The sequence below is a fragment of the Jaculus jaculus genome, chromosome 2, assembly GCF_020740685.1.
Source record: "Jaculus jaculus isolate mJacJac1 chromosome 2, mJacJac1.mat.Y.cur, whole genome shotgun sequence".
Lineage (NCBI taxonomy): Eukaryota > Metazoa > Chordata > Mammalia > Rodentia > Dipodidae > Jaculus > Jaculus jaculus.
The window spans coordinates 183924490-183943476 of record NC_059103.1 but is presented as its reverse complement, the minus strand read 5'-3'; the positions used below and the strand labels follow the sequence as shown (position 1 = coordinate 183943476).

At 38.3% G+C, this 18987-nt stretch overlaps 1 protein-coding gene across 7 annotated transcripts in view; it reads left to right on the top strand.

Annotated features, from left to right (window-relative positions):
* The first annotated feature begins 49 nt into the window (after positions 1–49).
* Csmd3 (CUB and Sushi multiple domains 3) overlaps positions 50–18987 on the top strand; it is a 1124273-nt gene continuing 1105335 nt past the window's right edge. For all 7 annotated transcript variants that reach the window (XM_045143269.1, XM_045143267.1, XM_045143265.1 and 4 more), the window contains exon 1: positions 50–674. In XM_045143269.1, the coding sequence (XP_044999204.1) occupies positions 497–674 (178 nt within the window). In that variant the 5' untranslated portion in view covers positions 50–496. The remainder of the gene's footprint in view (positions 675–18987) is intronic.

Sequence of the window (18987 nt, the reverse complement as noted above, 5' to 3'; positions counted from 1 at the left end):
ATCGGTTTGTTCCAAAGCAACGCAGATCTTCCGATTAATATAGTCAAGGCTTTCTTCCTTGCAGGCTGCATTGGAGAGCTCGCTAACATATTTTCTTCAGTGTGCTGCCTTTGCAGGCAAAATTGATCTATTCGGAGAAAGAAAGGGGAAAAAAAAGAATTAATAAGACAATCCCCTCAATTTCGAATATGGTAGGGAGTTTATGAGAGAGCAGAGCTGGGCTTCAAGAGGCTCACTTGTGGTTTCTGGTGCTTGTTTTAACGAGCTGCAATGAAGGTAGATTTTTGTTGGAGGGGAAAATAACGCAGAAGAAAAGACAGAATCCGGAGTAGCGGAGACTCGGTGCCCCCGTTGGAGAGATGGTTGAGTCCTCGTCAAGGTTGCTGTGGTATCCCAGAAACACCATTCACTCCGAGCTGTGACCGCGCACCGACAACAGCAGCAACTCCACTGCGCTGCGCCGGGCTGAGAGCCGGATCCCGAGCTCGCGGATAATATGAAAGGGAGCCGCAAAGGGGAAAGCTCAGCAAAGGAATCCAAACCCCGGGAGCCTGGCACGCGAAGATGCGCTAAATGTGGCCGCCCAGACTTCATCCTGAGCAAGAAAATGGGGATTAAAAGTGGATTTACGTTTTGGAACCTCGTCTTTTTATTGACGGTGTCTTATGTCAAAGGTAGGTGGTCTGCGTTGTACTTGGGGAGGGGGTCCCCTTCTGCCGCGGATATAGATGGGTTGACTTGTCGACTGACCTAGGCTGGCAGCTTACTTTGCAATTTGCAAAGATCAAACAGCCCTGGTGATACTGATGAAGGAGTTGATTCAAGGCTCCTTATCCTCCTCTCGGATAGGAAATGTATTTTGCTTGCCAGATTTGGCGTTCAATGCGGTGATTGAGCGTTTGCTCAATAAATATTCTTGCAGTAGACTCAAAAGAATACGTGAGTTGGTTCATATAGCCTCTAACTAGTGGATATCCAAGCAGAATTCCTGTACAAGACTTTTGTGTGTGTGTGTGTGTGTGTGTGTGTGTGTGTGTGATGGTGGTGGTGAGATTATCTTCATTTCTTGTGAAATCTGTGTGGTTTAGTGCTTTAACTGGGATATTTTTATTAAGAAAACACTGGTGTCAGTACCTTAAAAAAATCCTCCTAGGGAGCAAAGTTATCAACGTGCTAGGAATTTGTTGATTTGAAATGCATGAGGATACAGAGGTCCACTAAGCTTTGCCATCCTTACATGAATGTCTGCGTTCATCTTTGAATTATTTCTACGTGGCTTCCTATGCAAAGATAAATGTAGGGGAGCTTCCTTGGGTCCTATGGTCAAGGTTTGACCAAAATATATCATAAAAATGAGGCTTTCATTGGGTCTGATTTCAACAAAGTGTAAAGATCCGCCTTTGAGGATGAATGAAGGTAGGAGGAAAGTCATTAGCTGATGACCAAAAAAGAAAACCCCAGCCAAGTCTCCGGATTCAGACAGGTAGAGTGTCACATGCACAGACGAGAGGAGGGGGTGGGTGAGATGGAAAATTTATTCCTAAACAGGAAGGCAAGGGGCAGTTGGATCATTGGAGGAAGAGCTGTCCTCCGGGGAGAAAATAGATCTGAGCTCTCTTCCACAACTTCTCCCGCACCCTGCTGCCCATTAATTGCTGCAAAGAATCCTCAGGAGGTGTCTGACTCATGCCATCCTTTGAACAATTTCTTCTCCATACTCGTGGTAGCTTGACTAGATGCGATGGGTGAAGCTTTTACTGGAGCTAGTTTCAAATCCTGGGCGTCTGTGTGCTGGGGGTTGGGGGAGCTGTTTTGGCCCAGGCGCGCCAAGGCTGTCAACACAAACTGGATGCTTCTTCCTTCGTAAAGGAGTGCCTCTCTCAACCGCAATCGGGCCGCCTCTCTATGAAACAGTTTATTGTCCAGCTTGCAGCTGGCTGTCCCCTCGCAGAAGGCAGTGCATTTGCATTCAGTAGAAATGATAATTCATGTTTTGGGAGGTGGGGGGCTGGAGAGGTTACCTCTCCCTCTAAGATGGCCAAGGATGGGAGGCTGGTCTCGAATTTCAATTGACATCCCTAAATGCCAAGAAGTCTCCCCGGGTCTCTGTGCTAGCAACTGTAATATCAGCCTGCTTTTTAAAGCCTGTGTGTGTGTGTGTGTGTGTGTGTGTGTGTGTGTGTGTGTGTGTGTCCGCGCGCGCGCGCGCGCTTCTGTGTGCATGTGGATTTTCCTGGAGCCTCGGTGAAGCTCTGGGCTAAACCACTTGCCCCGAGCGACGTAACTACACTGCCTAGTGCACAGCACGCGTCTCGAGATGCTGACAAGGGGTGTCCGTGGCCAGCTCGACGTTTGCTGAGCCACACTCCGCAGCTCGGCTCTCCTGTCGCCGGGAGTCAGCGGTTAATGGATGGCCCTGGGGCTGCCTGCGAGACGCGCCGCGCTGCGCTGCGCTCCGCGTGGGGGAGGCTCCCGGAGCCGCCGCAGCCCGGCGAGAGGGAACAGCGTAGGAGTGTGTCCTTCCTTCGGGATGACTGAGGCTTCAGAGGGAGTTTTCATGAGATACCTGTTGAGCCAAAACATTTTAGGGGCACATTAAGGTGGCAGTGAGTGTCTGAAGCCGGCGAGTGTGCTAGGCTGACAAACGCTGATCCTCACCGCCTACAATTTACAGCCTGTGCTGCCTGCAACTACCGTATAGGACGAAAGAAATGCGCAGAGGCAAACGATAGATGCGTTCACTTTGCTGTCAATGGCATTGACGATAGAGCCTCAGCTCCCATAGTTTTGGGTTGAGATAATTGGTCTCCTTTGAGTCTATTCCGGCATCCTGGGGACTTTGACAAGTAGGAGCATGTCACAGTCTGCATGAGCATTGAAACATTTTTAATGGTAATAAAGTTTGAATTGCCACTCGTCTGGTACTGGGAAGCTGCTCCCCAGTTCTGAGGAAACTTGCATATGTTGTATGGTTTAATCAGTTCCCCAACACCTGGAGGGTACCATTTTGACAGTTACTTCTAATTCTCCTCCTGTTTCAGTTTTAATTTAACCTTCATCTCAAGGATTTCCTAAGATCAATATTGATGCAAGGCCCTAAGCATTGCCTTTTATAGTATCAAACCTTGCTTTTGTTTTCTACGCTGTTTCTTTTGAGCTTTCAAGCCCACGGAACAGCATACACGGTAGTGTCCTTCTAATGGCTGGCTGTGCAGATCCTAGCCTAGGCTACTAGGACGAGTTCAGGAAATCCAGGGCACACACAACGTTCCACGTGAACAGCCTCATCAGGACAATTCCATCATCAGGGTATAGTTTTCAGTCCTGTACCATCTCACCTCTGCAAACAAAGGTGAAGACAAAGAGGCTTTGTTGGAGAAAAGGCTTCAGACTGGGAGATAAAGTGGTCCTGTAGTAGGCCTGAGCCTCTGGGGTGGGGCTCAAAGTAACTAGCCCTCGGGGCATTTCTTCTGCACAGTCATTACCAGAATAAAAGAAAAGGCTATGCAGGCCACCAAATTGGGGTGGGGGTGGCGGTAAAAGCAGAGGCTCAGGCTTGATCAATACCAATTTCTAGCACTCTAATGAGAGAGAGAGAGAGAGAGAGAGAGAGAGAGAGAGAAAGAGAGAGAGAGACTTGAAATGTAAGATTGGGCTGCAGTAAATACTTTAACCAGACAGCAATTATGAATCTTCAAGTCTTGCTTAAGTGTCTTGCCCACGAGGAGAGACAGTTGAGGGTTGCTTTCCCACCTTCCTTGGAGGGGATCCCCAGGGAGGTCATACCCCTTACAGCACAGACCTGTGACTGCAGCAGATGGGAAGCCTGGCTCTGTGCGCCTCACTCCAGTCATACTCCAGGGGGGCTCATGCAGGGCTCCTGACTCCACTAAGGATGCTTTTCCTTCCTGTTCTGGGACTCCTGCCACAGATCTCTTCTGGGGGTGGAGGATCAGACTGTACCCTCCTCTCTAGTTAGTTTATGCTAGAAAGGGTCATGACTGTCCATGAGGGGGCGGGGTAGAGCCACAGCACCGCTCATTAGCACACTTCACCTACTCAGGGGTGGTCTGCTGTACCTAAAGCTCTTAGCCTAGCATGTGTCTGCGGGAACTGACACTCTTCTTCATCCTCAACAGATTTACCTTGCACATCAGACAAAAAAAAAAAAAAAAATCTGCGTAAGATCTTGAGAGAGCATTTCAGATTTGGGAGGGGAGTCCACTAATGTCTTCACAGAACAATAGCAGCACTAATCAAACAAACAAAATCCTTCTTTGGCCGTCAAGCTCACCATACCTCTCCAAGGTTAACACCGTGGTTGAGACACCTGCTGGAACCTCTGTTTTTGAAACTAGGGTCCTGGGCAGGCACACTGTGGGTAATGTTGATCCTTTATATCTTTTTTTTTTGTTTTCCTTTTAGGAATATTTATTAGTATCTCCTATAATGCCAAACTCCTAGATTTCCATGGACTGAACCAAATTAAAACTGATGACTTGGATCATTCTCTCCAACCGCCCCCCTCCCCCCCCCCCCGTGTGTTTGTTGCTAGCAGGGGGGAGGATAATGAATTACATCAAGAAGGCTTCAGGTGCCCTGGGGGTTGGTATGCGTGAGTACTAGGCAGAAATGTGCGTGGACTTAACAGCATGTTCATTTCCCCTGCACCCCATATAGTCCATGGCACTGCAACCACTTGCTGTTATAGGTTCTGCCAAAATGATGAGAAAAGGCCCGCTTTTTCCACACAAATCTCTGCTGCTAATATTTCTCTAACAACTTCTCCTTTAAGGAGACCCAACCAAACTAGGGGGACTTCAGCACCTGTACCATCATCCCCTCTATCACTGCTTCTGGGCATTCTCACAAATTAAAGCTGGGGCCTGTTCTAGGGTTCAAGCAGAGCAAGGATTTCCAGCAAGAAATTGTCTATGTGGGCAGAAAAAGAAATGCAACAACACACTTACGCCAGTCACCACAGTGGTCTTCTCCCAGTTTTGTCTGGTGTGGTCAGGTGAGTGTGAAGAAGGACACATAAGGAGCTTGCTGCACACTATAGAATGCTAAAGAGCCAGTGTGATCCCAGGGAGAAAGGTCCTGGAAACATGAAGCAGCTTCCCTTTCCCCTTATTGCTGTTCCTCACTGGGCTTTTACCCTGGAGTTTCTAAGCCAATCCAATCTTATGTCCTGATTGGACTCCAATCACTCCCAGAATTCAGAGCTGAAATTCCCTGCACAGTCATTCACCTCCTCGAAAGCTATCTGAAATGTCCCTTTGCAGTCCTTCACTCTGTGGATTTTTCTGGGTAGGAGCAGGGCAGTGGGAGGTGCCCCTTCTAGCCCTCCCTGCAAGAATATGTGAACAGAAATAATTAAGGAGTACATTTCAGCATCTTGAAAATCTAGTACCAGCTCCCCTGAGAATCTTCAAGGAGAGAAAGGGTAACTAAGTAAGTTCACTAGTCCAGGAGCTCAGCCTTAGTTTCAGTGGTCATTATGTTCCTGTTTGTGATGCTAATTAGTTTTTCTTTGTGTGGAGTCACTGAGTAAGGTCAGAGTATAAATATCTTTTTCCTGAAGAGAAAATATAGTGGATATATAATGACAAAATACTCTGGAATAAGATGACATCTACATGTGTCAAAATGTAGTAAAACTATAAGATAGGACATAAAGTTACTTATTAATGTCATTGTACTTATGTATAAAGAAAACCTGATGTTAAAATGTTTGCCTAAGACTTCAAATGAAAATGAATGAAAAGAGCTACATATCTCTTTCATATACTCAAAAACTCTTCTTGTGAATTTCTTCAACTTATTCTTCAGAGTTTCCAAAAATCCTTCTGAATATCAAGTACTTCCAATAGTTTATTTAGATTTTTTTTTTTTTTTGTAAAAAAATTATCAAATAGTAGGCTTAGGGAGGTACACATTTCATTAGGCACCATGATTATTTGAAAAAGATATTATCTTTTACAATGAATTCCAAGATTTTGGAAATTAGAAATAGCATGATTTGCAAATGAAGAGATTATGCAAATGTGTAAGATGTAAATATGGTGGAAAAATTGGATATTATCTACATAAGTGCTAAAACTTAATTTTGGCATTTTTACCTCCAATATCTTCACTTTCATTGCCTTTATTCTTAAGCCAATGGGCAAGGTTGTTTAAGGTTACAGTGTTGCTATGGGAGGATGATAGAACAGTGACTGTAGCTATAGAGTTCTCTTTACTGTCCTTCAGGAGGTAGACAACTCATGGTGCTTTCCAGGCATACCTAAGACTGTGCTCTTAAGTTCTCAAATTTATTTCTCATAAGGCTCTGTTTCTTGTCATGAGTCTTGCATTATAAAATGTGATTGACAGGATCACTGTGTTGGACATCTTGTAGCATTCATGATCTCAATGATTATGGCCATGCTTCTTCTCTTAAGGTTCTGTTGTTGCAGTTGTTAAAAGCATTTAGGCCATTGCTCTGCTGCTTTGAGATGACAAAGGACTCATAAGGGGTTGTGTGTTCTTTGCAAGATAGCTTCCAGCCCCCAAAATTAATTTGAATTCTTTTCTAAAATGTCTAACCATGTAATATTAGCATATGCATCATGTATTCTGTGGATGGATATAAGTAATGCCACAGGTAATCCTCAGACAATGGAAACCACATTATTTCTTGGCTCTTTAGTGCTGTTTCTGCAGTATTTCCTAAGGTGTCTCAAACACATACTACCAGTATCCCACAGAAACATTAAAATAACCCCAAACTTCAGATTCTTTCTAGAAGTCTATTGAATCAAAATCTATAGGAGTTAGCCATATATATTTGGGTTACAACCAAGCTATGATGTTAATTCTGGTGCACTCTGAGGCTTAAGAACCAACTACTTCAGTAAAGTGGATGGAAGAAGGACTGTAGACTTGCTCAGATTTGAATATCCAGCAACTGTCTTTGAACAAGGCTTCAAGCCTTCTAAACTTCAGATTAATTTCCTATATAAAAAAAAAAAAAAGGAGATTGGGGACTGGAGGGAGGACTTTAGTATTTAAGGTGCTACCCTACAAAGCCTAAGGACTTGTGTTTGAATCTCCAGATCCCATGTAAGTCAGATGGACAGTAATGCAAGCGTGCACTGTCACATATGTACAAAAGGGGGCACATGCGTCTGGAGTGCTTTTGCAGTGGCTGAAGGCCCTGGGGCAGCCAGTCTCTCTCCTCTCTCTCTCTCTCTCTCCATATATATATATGTTATTCTTTTGTTTTTTTCTCTCTCTTTCTCTGTCTTTCTCTGTTTCTTTTGTTTGTTTCTTTCTGTGTCAAAATAAATTAAAAAGCTTAAAATGGAGATTGGATTATCAGTGGGTTTATGGAGAGATTATATGAATCATGTATGTAGCCTATGGTAGTCTTAGTAACGCTTGTCAATGCTAATAATCAACTTGTATGCTCAAGTTTTCAAGAAAACCAATACACTTCATTCCCAACACCAAACCTTAATGCTTCTATAACATTACATATGAAGCATAGCCACTTCTTGCTAGCTACCCTCTAATTTGGTTAAATTTGAAGACTATTTAATATTGAAGAACAGGCTAACATTTCTGCCGATCACCTTTTGTCATTTACTCGCGGTGCGGCTCTATAGGTCAGCTGCCCATAGCTGAAAAAAACGCTGTCCCTGCTGCCAGGCTCATATCATCATATCATCCCTGCAAGCTGATGCTTCCTTGTCATATCAATTGATTAATAAACCTACATAGATTTGTTCACATGTCATGTAAAACATCATTACATTCATATGGCTGTAAGGGTTCTTAAGGGTCAGTTGGTTCATTGTTCATATAGTTTACAGTAAGTGTCTATGTTCAGAAAGGATGAAATATATATTTTAAATACATTAGTGTTCATATTAGCTCCAGACATAAGACTGAATTACTAGACATTCAAGTTCATATGTAACTTTTTTGTTCTATAGCTTATCAATTTTTTTGCATAGTTATTTCATGTGACATCAACAAAGATAGTCACAAAAGTTAACATGTGGGCTAGGAACATGACTCAATTTAAGATGCTTGCCTGCAAAGCCAAAGGACCCAGGATTGATTCCCCAGGAGAAATATAACCTTGAAAACTTTATGTAGAGGAAAGTTCAAGATTGATAGTCATATTACATGTAAATAACCCACTGTTATATTAAAACATAATTTATAGCCAATTTACATTTTGTCCCATGAAACTGTATTATCTTAAAGATTCTGCATAATGGGTTTTTTTTATATATAACACATTTATAAATACCTGCTAGTAAAATAATATGTAAATAATACACAAGTTTTATGTGTTTCTATCAGATAAAAATATCACACTAAGTGCAAAAATAAATAGAATTAAAACTTATAACTCTTAGATGATAACCCAGACACCTTGAATAAATGTACAGCCTTTACTTAATCAGTAATTCAGTATAACTTGTATCATAAACCTTGTAAATAAAATTGTGCCATTATGTTACCTTAAGCTTCTATACAATCTGTAAGGTTAGGAACATTCTTATAGCATATCTAGTTTTTGTGCATTAGAATTTTTTGCAAGATAAATAAGTTTTTTAGATAATATAGATATACATATGACAGGTCCATCCATAAAATCTACTTCATTCTACAACTTTAAGAAGGTTAAAATTGTTATCATAATATATATCTTCATATAAATGAGGAAACAGACAAGAAAAATGAAGTGTCCTTCAAAGCCAGTCTTGAAGTTCACTGCTTATGGATATTATATTTAACTTATTGAGCATTCTCCTATGAACTTCTTTAATTAGTCCATATTGGCTTATCAGAAAACAGCTCCTTGGAAGGAAAGACCTATCCCCAGATCCACAAGCCACAAAGCAAAGTTTTCTGAAGGGATATTATCAGGAGACATAAATACAGGAGTTTAGCAATGAGAATCTTCACATGGACAAGTTAGAAATTTAATGAAACACATAAATATACATTGTGAACTTTATGGCAAAAACACACCAAAGTTTGGCTTAACTGCTCATACTGTACTTTCCTTTTAAGAGATTTGATACATGATCTTACAGTTGTGATGAGTAATCTTATGTTACAAAGTTGACTAAGGTCTTGAATCATGACACAGCAAGCCCAGCTTCGATTCTAGTGAATCCCTGTGTTTCATTTGTAAATGGACTAAATGCCAGCTAAGTTATATACTTCAAAAATTAAAACTTTTATAATGATTCAACAAATTATTAAAATCATTATATCACAATGTGATATGTTCTTTCATTTTCCTATTCTAGGTAATGGGGTAGATGAAGCAGATTGATAATACTTTTAAAAATATTTTGCTTTTATTTATTTATGAGAAAGAAAGAGAGAGAGAGGGGGGTACAGATAAAGAAAGAGAAAGAGAAAATAGACTTGCCAGGGCCTCCAACCACTACAAATGAACTCCAGATATGTGTGCCACCTTGTGCATCTGGTTTATGTGGGTTCTGGGGAATACAACCTGGGTCCTTTGGCTTTGGAGGCACACTCCCTAACAACTAAGCTATCTCTCCAACCCTAAAATGTTTGATCCACATTATTGTTGGCTTCATAATTCCTCACATAAAAATGTAATATTAATAAAAGCATGAGATGTACTTGTTTAATACTAGTTAAGTTTCCCAAATAATTAACTTTTTATGGGGACATATTTTTAATTGCTTATTCACACTGTGGAAGTTGCCTAACTTGAAAGATATATGAACAATAATGTTCATGACATTATTTTCTCCTAAAATATCATAAAATGGATACATGTATAATAAAGTTTAGCAAATGAACCAATAATTCAATACTAACTTAAATATTTCATCAGTTTTGTCATATAGAAAACTGATTGTGTTCTTTAATTTTTTTGTTTAGTTTTATTCATTTATTTGAGACTGACAGACACAGAGAGAGAGAGAGAGAGAGAGAGAGAGAGAGAGAGAGAGAGAGAGAGAGAGAATGGGTGTGCCAGGGACTCTAGCCACTGCAAACAAACTCCCGATGCATACACCCCCTTGTGCATTTGGCTTATGTGGGTCCTGGGGAAACGAGACTCGAACCAGGTTCCTTACGCTTCACAGGCAAGTGCTTAACCACTAAGCTATCTCTCCAGCCCAATAATTGTGTTTTATTCGCTTGAAACCTAATGGATTGAAACACACAATTTTAAGATATATTTTGTATCATTCTTTAAAATTACTGTGGTATTACTTACATAAAATATAAATAGCTTTTAGCTAATTTGTGACTATTATGAGTAACCTTGTTTTCAGTTTTTAGTCTGTATATTTACACAGAGGTGACTTTTTAAAAATCAGTGAGAAGTGCAATTTGACTTCCCCTAATGTTGATAATGAAGCTATCTATGTAACCTGTAGCTTCTCCCATTGAACATGTGTTGCCAAAGGCTGTATTTGCAAGATAACACATCAAAGTTAGAAAAACTGACAAAATAAATGAAACTGAATCACCTGGAAATAAAACATAACGTGCTACCATGGCATTATTTGCTTCATTTTCTAAGAGACTTAACTACGTGTTTTAGAGGAAAAAAAAAAAAAAAAAAAAGGATTTTGATTATATGTGTGGAGATGTTTCATTTTTCTGATGTTTAAAGTAAAACAGCTGAACTGATTTGAATATTTTGTGTGAAGATATTTGTATTCAGGCTGCTCACTTATAAGTCATGGTCCATATTTTTGCTCTTTCTAATATGGTGGAGATGGCAAACTCTGTTGATGAAATTTGCAAGGGAAGAGCAGACCTGCCTATGAAAAAGTAGGCCGGTCCATGTGTGATGTATTAATGGGTTCGAAAGTGTTTATATATAAATCCTGATAATACTGCATGAATGCTTGTTTTAATATATAAAATATATTAAAGCAGTTCAAATAGAAACCCTAAAAATATGATTTAGTGTATTATTCTAAAAATTCAATATCTGTATGAGTTTGTTAATGTGTTCATTAATATGAACATCAGTAGTGACTTTTTATACTTAATCTTTAAATATTCCAAGGTATAAATCCTTAAAACTAAGGCATTTTTCAATAATATGAAGAACATTCTTTATTTTTTACCAGGCTTTGTCCATATTATTGAAAGCATCCCTATGTTAGAGAAACCTTTTAATTATGTACTTCTTGCCAAAGCAAAATTCTCAAAGAAAATATAGGAGCCCAAAAGATTATGGAATTATCACCTTTGCTATGTTTCTTGTTTTTACTTTTTTTCTACTGACAAAATATAAGTTTACTTTACTACATCTTTTATTAAAATAGTGTTCTTTGGAATAATTCTACATAAGCTAAGTTATGAAGGATATCGTGATTCAACATGGCCTTTAATACACATATACTTTGAACCATCAATATATTGACATCCACAGCAGTAGTTTCATACCCTCGTCTAGATTTTGAGAAGTCACAAAGGAAGATGGGTCTCTACAATAAAAGAAGATACAGATTTTCACTTGAATACCTTTTATGTGAACATGGTATCAGGGTTGCCATATTACTGAGAAATTGTATAGTTTTTTTTTTTTAATTTAATTTATTAGTTTTCTTTCCAGCAAATACAGGCAGTTTGGTAACATTGTTTTGGCTCATCCATGATCTACCCCCTCCCATTGGACCCTCCTTGTTGATGTAAATGGTCTTGCATTGTAGAATTAGCCCACAGTTATTGGTATGATAAATGATATCATGATCCAACATGTGACTCTGACATTCTTTCTGCCCCCTCTTCTGCAAAATTTCCCTGAGCCATGTTGGGTTCAGTTTTGGTCTGCTTCAGTGCTGAGGTGTTGGGAGCCTCTCAGTCTCTGGCTCTCTGATTTGGTAGGAGTTGATTTGTCTCTGTGTTGGTCTCCTTCCCCTTTGTGCTGGTATCCGGTTCATCAGGAAAACATCACCCTTGCTTGTTTCGCCAATTGTCCTTAGTTTCAGTCGGGGCCCTTTTGAGGTATGTTGGGGCAGCTTTCTCCTTAGGATCTGCATCTATCTGAAAAAGAGAAGCAGATTCTCCAACGGAGAGTAAGTTAGCACCCAGAAAATTGAGATAACACTTACTTTTTTGATAGAGAGTTTGATAGGTGTAGGCCCTCTTGTACCCCATGATTGATGGTAGCTTGATATTGGAGAGTGGGCTTATGTTTGGATATGGTTCTGACTTGTTATTTTAGTTTTTAATGAGATTGTGCTCTCAAGAAAATATCAGCAAAGTTAATGTCACCTTGGTTTCATATCACAAATATAAATCTTTATCCTATGAAAGACAAGAATAACATTATTATTTTTTCCTTATTATTATTATTTTTACAAATGATGTAGTATAACCCCTTTCCTCCAGTCCCCATTTCCCAGCTGGCCTTCTTCTGTAGGGTTATTGGTGTTGACTGTACCTCTGGGTTTTTCTACCATCCTTGTGGCTCTTATAATCTTCCCCTCCTCTTAAGCAACACATTCTATACATATCAATACCATATGAAACTGTCTAATAAAAGGCATCATTTTGTGATCCAATTTTCCCTTGTAATTTTCAGTTAAAATGTTTGTTATCTCCCATCTGTTCACCCAGCTGATATTAAGTAGTTTCATCAGTATTAATGAAGGTCCCACGTGTATCCCTGTGGTAGGGTTAGTACAATTACATAATGATTTGTGATGATCAACTTGTACTTCTTATCCATAATGTTTCTTTTGTTAGTTAACACTTCAGAACTCCTCCCTGTCGCCCTAGTACTTTCTATTTAAATTCAACATCTGTGTCACTTCATTTTATGATCTATATGAAATCAGCCCTGAGCTTATTATAAAGGCCAACATGCAAAGGATAATAAAACAATTACATTGAAATGTAACAGATTATATCATGGCTTTCTATTCATTCTTTCTGGGGTATACTTGGAGGGTGTGTTCCTGAAAAATTTTCTAACAATAGACCATTTGTTTTTTAATCTGTAGTCTAACAATCAATAGGATACAAAAATCACAAATAAGAAAATTAAAGGTATTGCATTTATACAATTTTTGCTATACAAAAATTTAGTGAAATTATTCATTTCTTCTAAGTTTGGACACTCAACAAATTTCATCTGTTATATTATGCTTTGTTTACTTCTCCCAATGTATTGTACTGTTTCTTTATATTATTCTGGAAAGTGCTCCAACATCTTATGCATGCTCTGCACAGCTTCTGCTTTGGTAACCAAATAATGAGTTAATATGTGATTTAGCATTCACTAATATAACCATGTTATTATCAATGCTTCTCTTAATCATAAATTGGCAAAATCTTATCTCTAAAAGAAAGTCACTTATTTCCATGTTATGTGAATTATATTCTCAGCTTTTAATTTTTTTTATTTGTGAGTGTGTGTGTGTGTGTGTGTGTGTGTGTGTGTGTGTGTGTGTGTTTGGCGTACCAGGGCCTCTTGCTGCTGCAAAGAAACACCAGATGCTTATGCCATTTGTTTTGTCTGGCTTACACGGGTGGCTTGGGAATTGGACCTGGGCCAGCATGCTTTGCAAGCAAGCACCATTACCCAATGAACCTTCTTTCCAGCCACCTCTTTGCTCAGTTTTACTTATTCCATGAATTAAAGAAGAGCTTCTGGTAAAGTGGCTTTAGGAAACCTATATTATTTGACTTCAGTAAATACTACTAAAGGAAAGAATATTCATGTGGTCCAAGACACATTTCCAATACTCTTTGTAGTATGTGAGCATGCCCTATTTCAATCCTATGCTTGTGAATGCAGCACTTTTCTGAGCATATTGACTTGGCTTATTCAACATCCCAGTCAGAATGTAAAACCCATCTCTACTTCTGAATATAACAAGAAAGGAAGTTACCTTTTACATTTCTCCAAGATCTGCATCATTATAAGAAGAAATAACTATATCAAAGAGCCATGCACTATCCTTTCATGCACTTTAATTTTACTTCTGAAGTTTCAATCCTATTTTATGTTGAGATTACTAACAGTTTTGTTGTTGCAGGTGTCATGATATGAACTTCTCTCCTAAAATATAGTGAAGTACATTCTGGCACTTGCTTAACGTGAGTTCATAGGACAATCTCAAACAAGTCACTGCAGAAAGATGTGTAGCCTTTTTGAAAACTAGCAAGTCATCAAAACACTTTTTCTCTTTCTCCATCTCAAACTCTATTCTGTATTGTGCAGTTTTCTGCTGGACACTTCTCTCATCATTTATATGTCAGTTCATAGAAAAATCTTTGTTTCACAGAAATAAAGATTTTGTTTCTGACTCTTTACTTTCCAAGCTGGGAACTTATGTGGCAGACCCTACAAAGTCCCCAAACTACATAGTAATGCAGTATATATATTATGTGTTTTCTTTTTCAAACTTTAAGATACCAGGTTCACCAGTTCTGATTTAAGTGACTATGCTCTCTGTAGGTAGATCAGGAATTGGAACAAGTGATCTAAACCTATTCAACATGTTCCCTGAAAAGAGTACTTGGATAAAAGGACAAAATTTGTTGTAAATATTTCAAGCACATTTTAAACCATCAATTAAATTCAGCCAATAAGTTTTATCAGAATTATTAATAAAAAGTGTAAATATTATGACTATTTTGAAAACCCTAATGGAAAGCATATGCATTAGATCATTGCAATATTAAAGCACAAATATTTCCAATTTTTAAATTCTATCTCCTATATGGAATATTAATTTATATAATACATCAGTTATCTTCAAAGAGCCCCTGACAGCCTTTCAGAATTTCCCATTGTTGCACATCACTAATTATATTTTTTCATCTCCTTTCATTCTTCATGACAGGAAAAGAAGCTAGCACTCTATCTTACCTAAGTCAGGCTGGTGCTGGGAGCTCAGTGCCCCTCAGTTAAGTATCAGACCTCAACTTACAGGTATACATAGGTCATTTTCAAAATGGAGGAAAAAAGTGAGAAAGAAAAAATATTCTAGCCAGTAAAGAAAAATCGTTCCTTCTTTATAAAATAAGTGTGTATGAAAATCTACATACAGCATGATGTTATGGCATATAGACAGAGAGATTTCATTTCATTTTAAATTTTTTGTTGTTTATTTATTTGAGAGTGACAGAGAGAAAAATAGTGAGAGAGAGAGAGAGAGAGAGAGAGAGAGAGAGAGAGAGAGAGAGAGAGAAGGAGAACGGGCGCACCAGGGCTTCCAGCCACTGCAAACGAACTCCAGATGCGTTCGCCCCCTTGTGCATCTGGCTAACGTGGGTCCTGGGGAATTGAGCCTCGAACCAGGGTCCTTAGGCTTCATAGGCAAGCACTTAACCACTAAGCCATCTCTCCAGCCCTAGACAGAAAGATTTTAAAAAGTGAAGCATGTTGATTTAACCATCACCGAGTTTCAAATCAGGCATGTTGAGTTCAAAACCCTTGTGCTTTCGATCACATCAAACAGGATTTCACAAACTTGCATATATTGAAAAGAACCCTGAATGTTAAGGACAGTTATTACTTCAGATGAATTTTTTCGGAACATAGAGTCATCTATTTTACATTCTGTGAAATGAAGGGAGGCAAATAGAAGTAAAGAAACCAAGAAGCATTACAGAAAGGTCAGTCATACATTGCCAGAATGTCAGGCCTATGTCTAGGGTTTAGACACATTTTAAAGGATCACTGGAAAAGTTTGAGCTTTCTGTCAAAATGCAGATAAAAATATCTCTTGGGAAAAAACCTTAAGTGTCATGATATTATGGTGCAGCATTTTGTCCATACTGCCTGTTGCATTTCCTTCTCTTTGCAGTATTAAATGCAATATGCAGTATTCAGTATAGTTGAAAGGTAGCCATGATTAATTAGTATATAAACATATAAAATACTATAGTTCTACATACTTCTTGTTTCTAAAATATCAAGACTACATGGGAAGCTATGACTTGATTACTTAGAAATGAAGAAGAAACAAATGTATTCCTATAGCTCCTGAGTTATATTGAGCCAAAAGCAATATGGGGAACATCTCAGGCACCAGCCCATACCCTGCAGCCCTGGCATAGAGTTGTATAGACAGAATGGGTAGTAGATATACACAGCAGTGACTGGGATTCTAGTTAATTGAACTCGTTAATTTACTTTGGGTCTTGTACTCAGAAAAATCAATTTATATTGCCCAAATGTTTAAATTGCTATATAGTTTAAATCTTCCTATTTCCTTCATTGTAGTTAGATGTCAATCCTATTTGGAAAACCAAGGTGTCCCAGGAAATAAAATGTGAAAGAATGGTGCGCATGATGTATGTAAAACATGAACCATCTTTATGGTCTTTGCTGTTGAATATATTAGCCAGCTGGTTTTGCTTGACCACTTGACCAAAACCCCTTAGCTCAATGTATCAGTCACTCTCTCTTACTGAAAAATCCATGTACCTAATAAAAGTTAGCTTACGGGAGGAAGGGTTCATTTTATCTTACAGGTTCAGTACACAGCCCATCATGGCAGGGATGGCATGGTGCCAGGAGCTGGTCACATACAGTCCAACAGCGGGTAAGCAGAGCAGAGTGAAGGATGTTGGTGCTCAGTCAGTCTCACCTCTCATACATCCAGAACCACCGTGTATGGAGGGGTGCTGTCCGCAGCTAAAATGGGTCTTCCCATCTCAAAAAACCTAATGAAGATGATCCCTCACAGACAGGCAAGGAAGCTAACCTAAAGAGAAAGAAAGATTTTTTGTCTTACAGGAAAGATTATGATACAATAATGAAACCATAAAAAGAAAGCCTAACCTAATCTACCTAATCCTCACAAGTGATTCTAAGTTCTGTCAAGTTGTCAACCAATATAAACCATCACATTCAAATATCACTTTCATTATCATGAAAGTAAGAGTCCCCCCAAATTATTCAAAAGTATCCTTGTTACCAGAAATAATTGCTTATTTAAGCTTCTTGAGAACATGCTTCTCTTCTTTTTTTCTATTCTTTTGTTGTTCTTTTTTTTTGTATACCCCCCCCCCTTTTTTTTTACTTTCTTAGTGTTTTGAGACATGATCTTGCAATAGAGCTCAAGTTTGCCTGAAACTCCCTGTATATCCCATACTGGCCTCACACTCATAGCAATTCTCCTGCCTTATTCGCCAAAATTTTAGGATCACAGTCAGGCATAATAGTAATCAGCCAAGACATTTTCTTCTTATTACTATTCTTTTTTTTTTTCAAGGTAGGATCTCACTCTAGCCCAGGCTGACCTGGAATTCACTACATAGTTACAAAGTGGTCTGAAACACACAATGATCCTCCAACCTCTGCCTCCCAAGTACTGGGATTAAAGGTGTGCACACCTGGCAGCCAAGACATTTTCAAATTACACTTATGGTGTTTCTTGAACATATTTATTGCAAAACATGAGATAAGATTATTTTGAAACCAACATCTGGCAGTACTATCATCAAATATTAAAATAGCCTTAGATATGTGCTTGTAAACATTATATAAGACAACAGAGTTTAAATGAACGTTTGTATGCGATACTCTATCATTCTATTGAGGGTCAGTTTGAAATTGTTGTTTTATGTATATAAGCAGACTAATAAATAAATTTAGCATTCACACTTGTAATTAAAATAATTGTTTTTATTTTAAATCTATGAGCATTCTTTGCAGCACAAAATGCTCAAAGCTGGTCATTGTAAAAATTAAGAGTTTTAACTAACATATTAAAATTTATTGAATGTTTTATTGGATTTATGTACCAAATTGCATTTTTTTTTTTTACTGTTGCTCTTTGTTTCAGTAATGCAGTATATTAATCATTTGATCTGAGTACTGGGCACACTTGCAATCTTCAGATATAATTCCCTTTTCTTGACTTGACATTACTTTCATGTAAACTGTGCCCTGTTTGCCAATATTTGGTACATTTTAACTGTGAAATTATTAATAAGTATTTTTTTATGTTAAGATTTTGATGCACAAAAGTTGTTTATAAATTATTTATTTATTTGATGCAAAGAGGCACAAAGCAAAGCAAGAAAGAGGGAGGGAAAGAAGGAAGGAGAGGGAAAGTTACATAGAAAGAAAGAAAGAGAGAATGATATCTACATGTACATACTGAGATATATTTTACATTTATTACAAACATTAAGTTATTCCTTATTTATGTGTGTGTATGTGTGTGTGTGTGGTATATGCATATGTAATTTTCCATTTTCCAATGTAGAAATATTCTATTTTATTAAACACAATATTGTCTCAATGGCACTAAATCTCCAGCAGTTGTGGAGACTGTCAGGCTAGTGACCCTCTACTTGCTTCTGGCTAAGTTTCTCCTAGTTAATGCATGCCCTATTGGAAAGTGTTAGATGCACTAACTACCAAATACTTATCAACATCATTGTCATTCTTTGACCATTGATGAATTGATGTCTTCTGTTTCATTTAGCAATATTGCTCTTTAAGTAAGTTTACATGAGATAATTACCTTTGGGGACTAAGCATGATATTCAGAGGAAACTGTTTAGTGCTCAGAATTACTAGGAAACCTCAAAAAACTGAGGAAATCAAGTTAAAATGAATATGGATGTTGAAATTTAGTTTGTTAAAATTTTCTGTTTATTTTGCTGTATGTATGTTTATTTAGTTTGATTTTTGTTTTATTTATGTGATTTCTAAAGAAGACTTTAAGTTATTTTTATTTTAAAATTTTCCCCCCAATATTAAATATGATGACTGTATTTTTAACTCCAACATTATATTTTAAAGATTTTTTGAAAAACTTTTTAGAGACAAAGAAAGGGAGAGAGTGAGAATGGTTGTTCCAGGCCTCTAGTCAATGCAGATGAACTCCAGACACATGCGCCACCATATGCATCTGGCTTATGTGGGACCTGGAGAATTGAACCAGGGTCCTTAGTCTTCTCAGGCATGCACCTGAACTGCTAAACCATCTCTCCAGTCCATGATTTTTT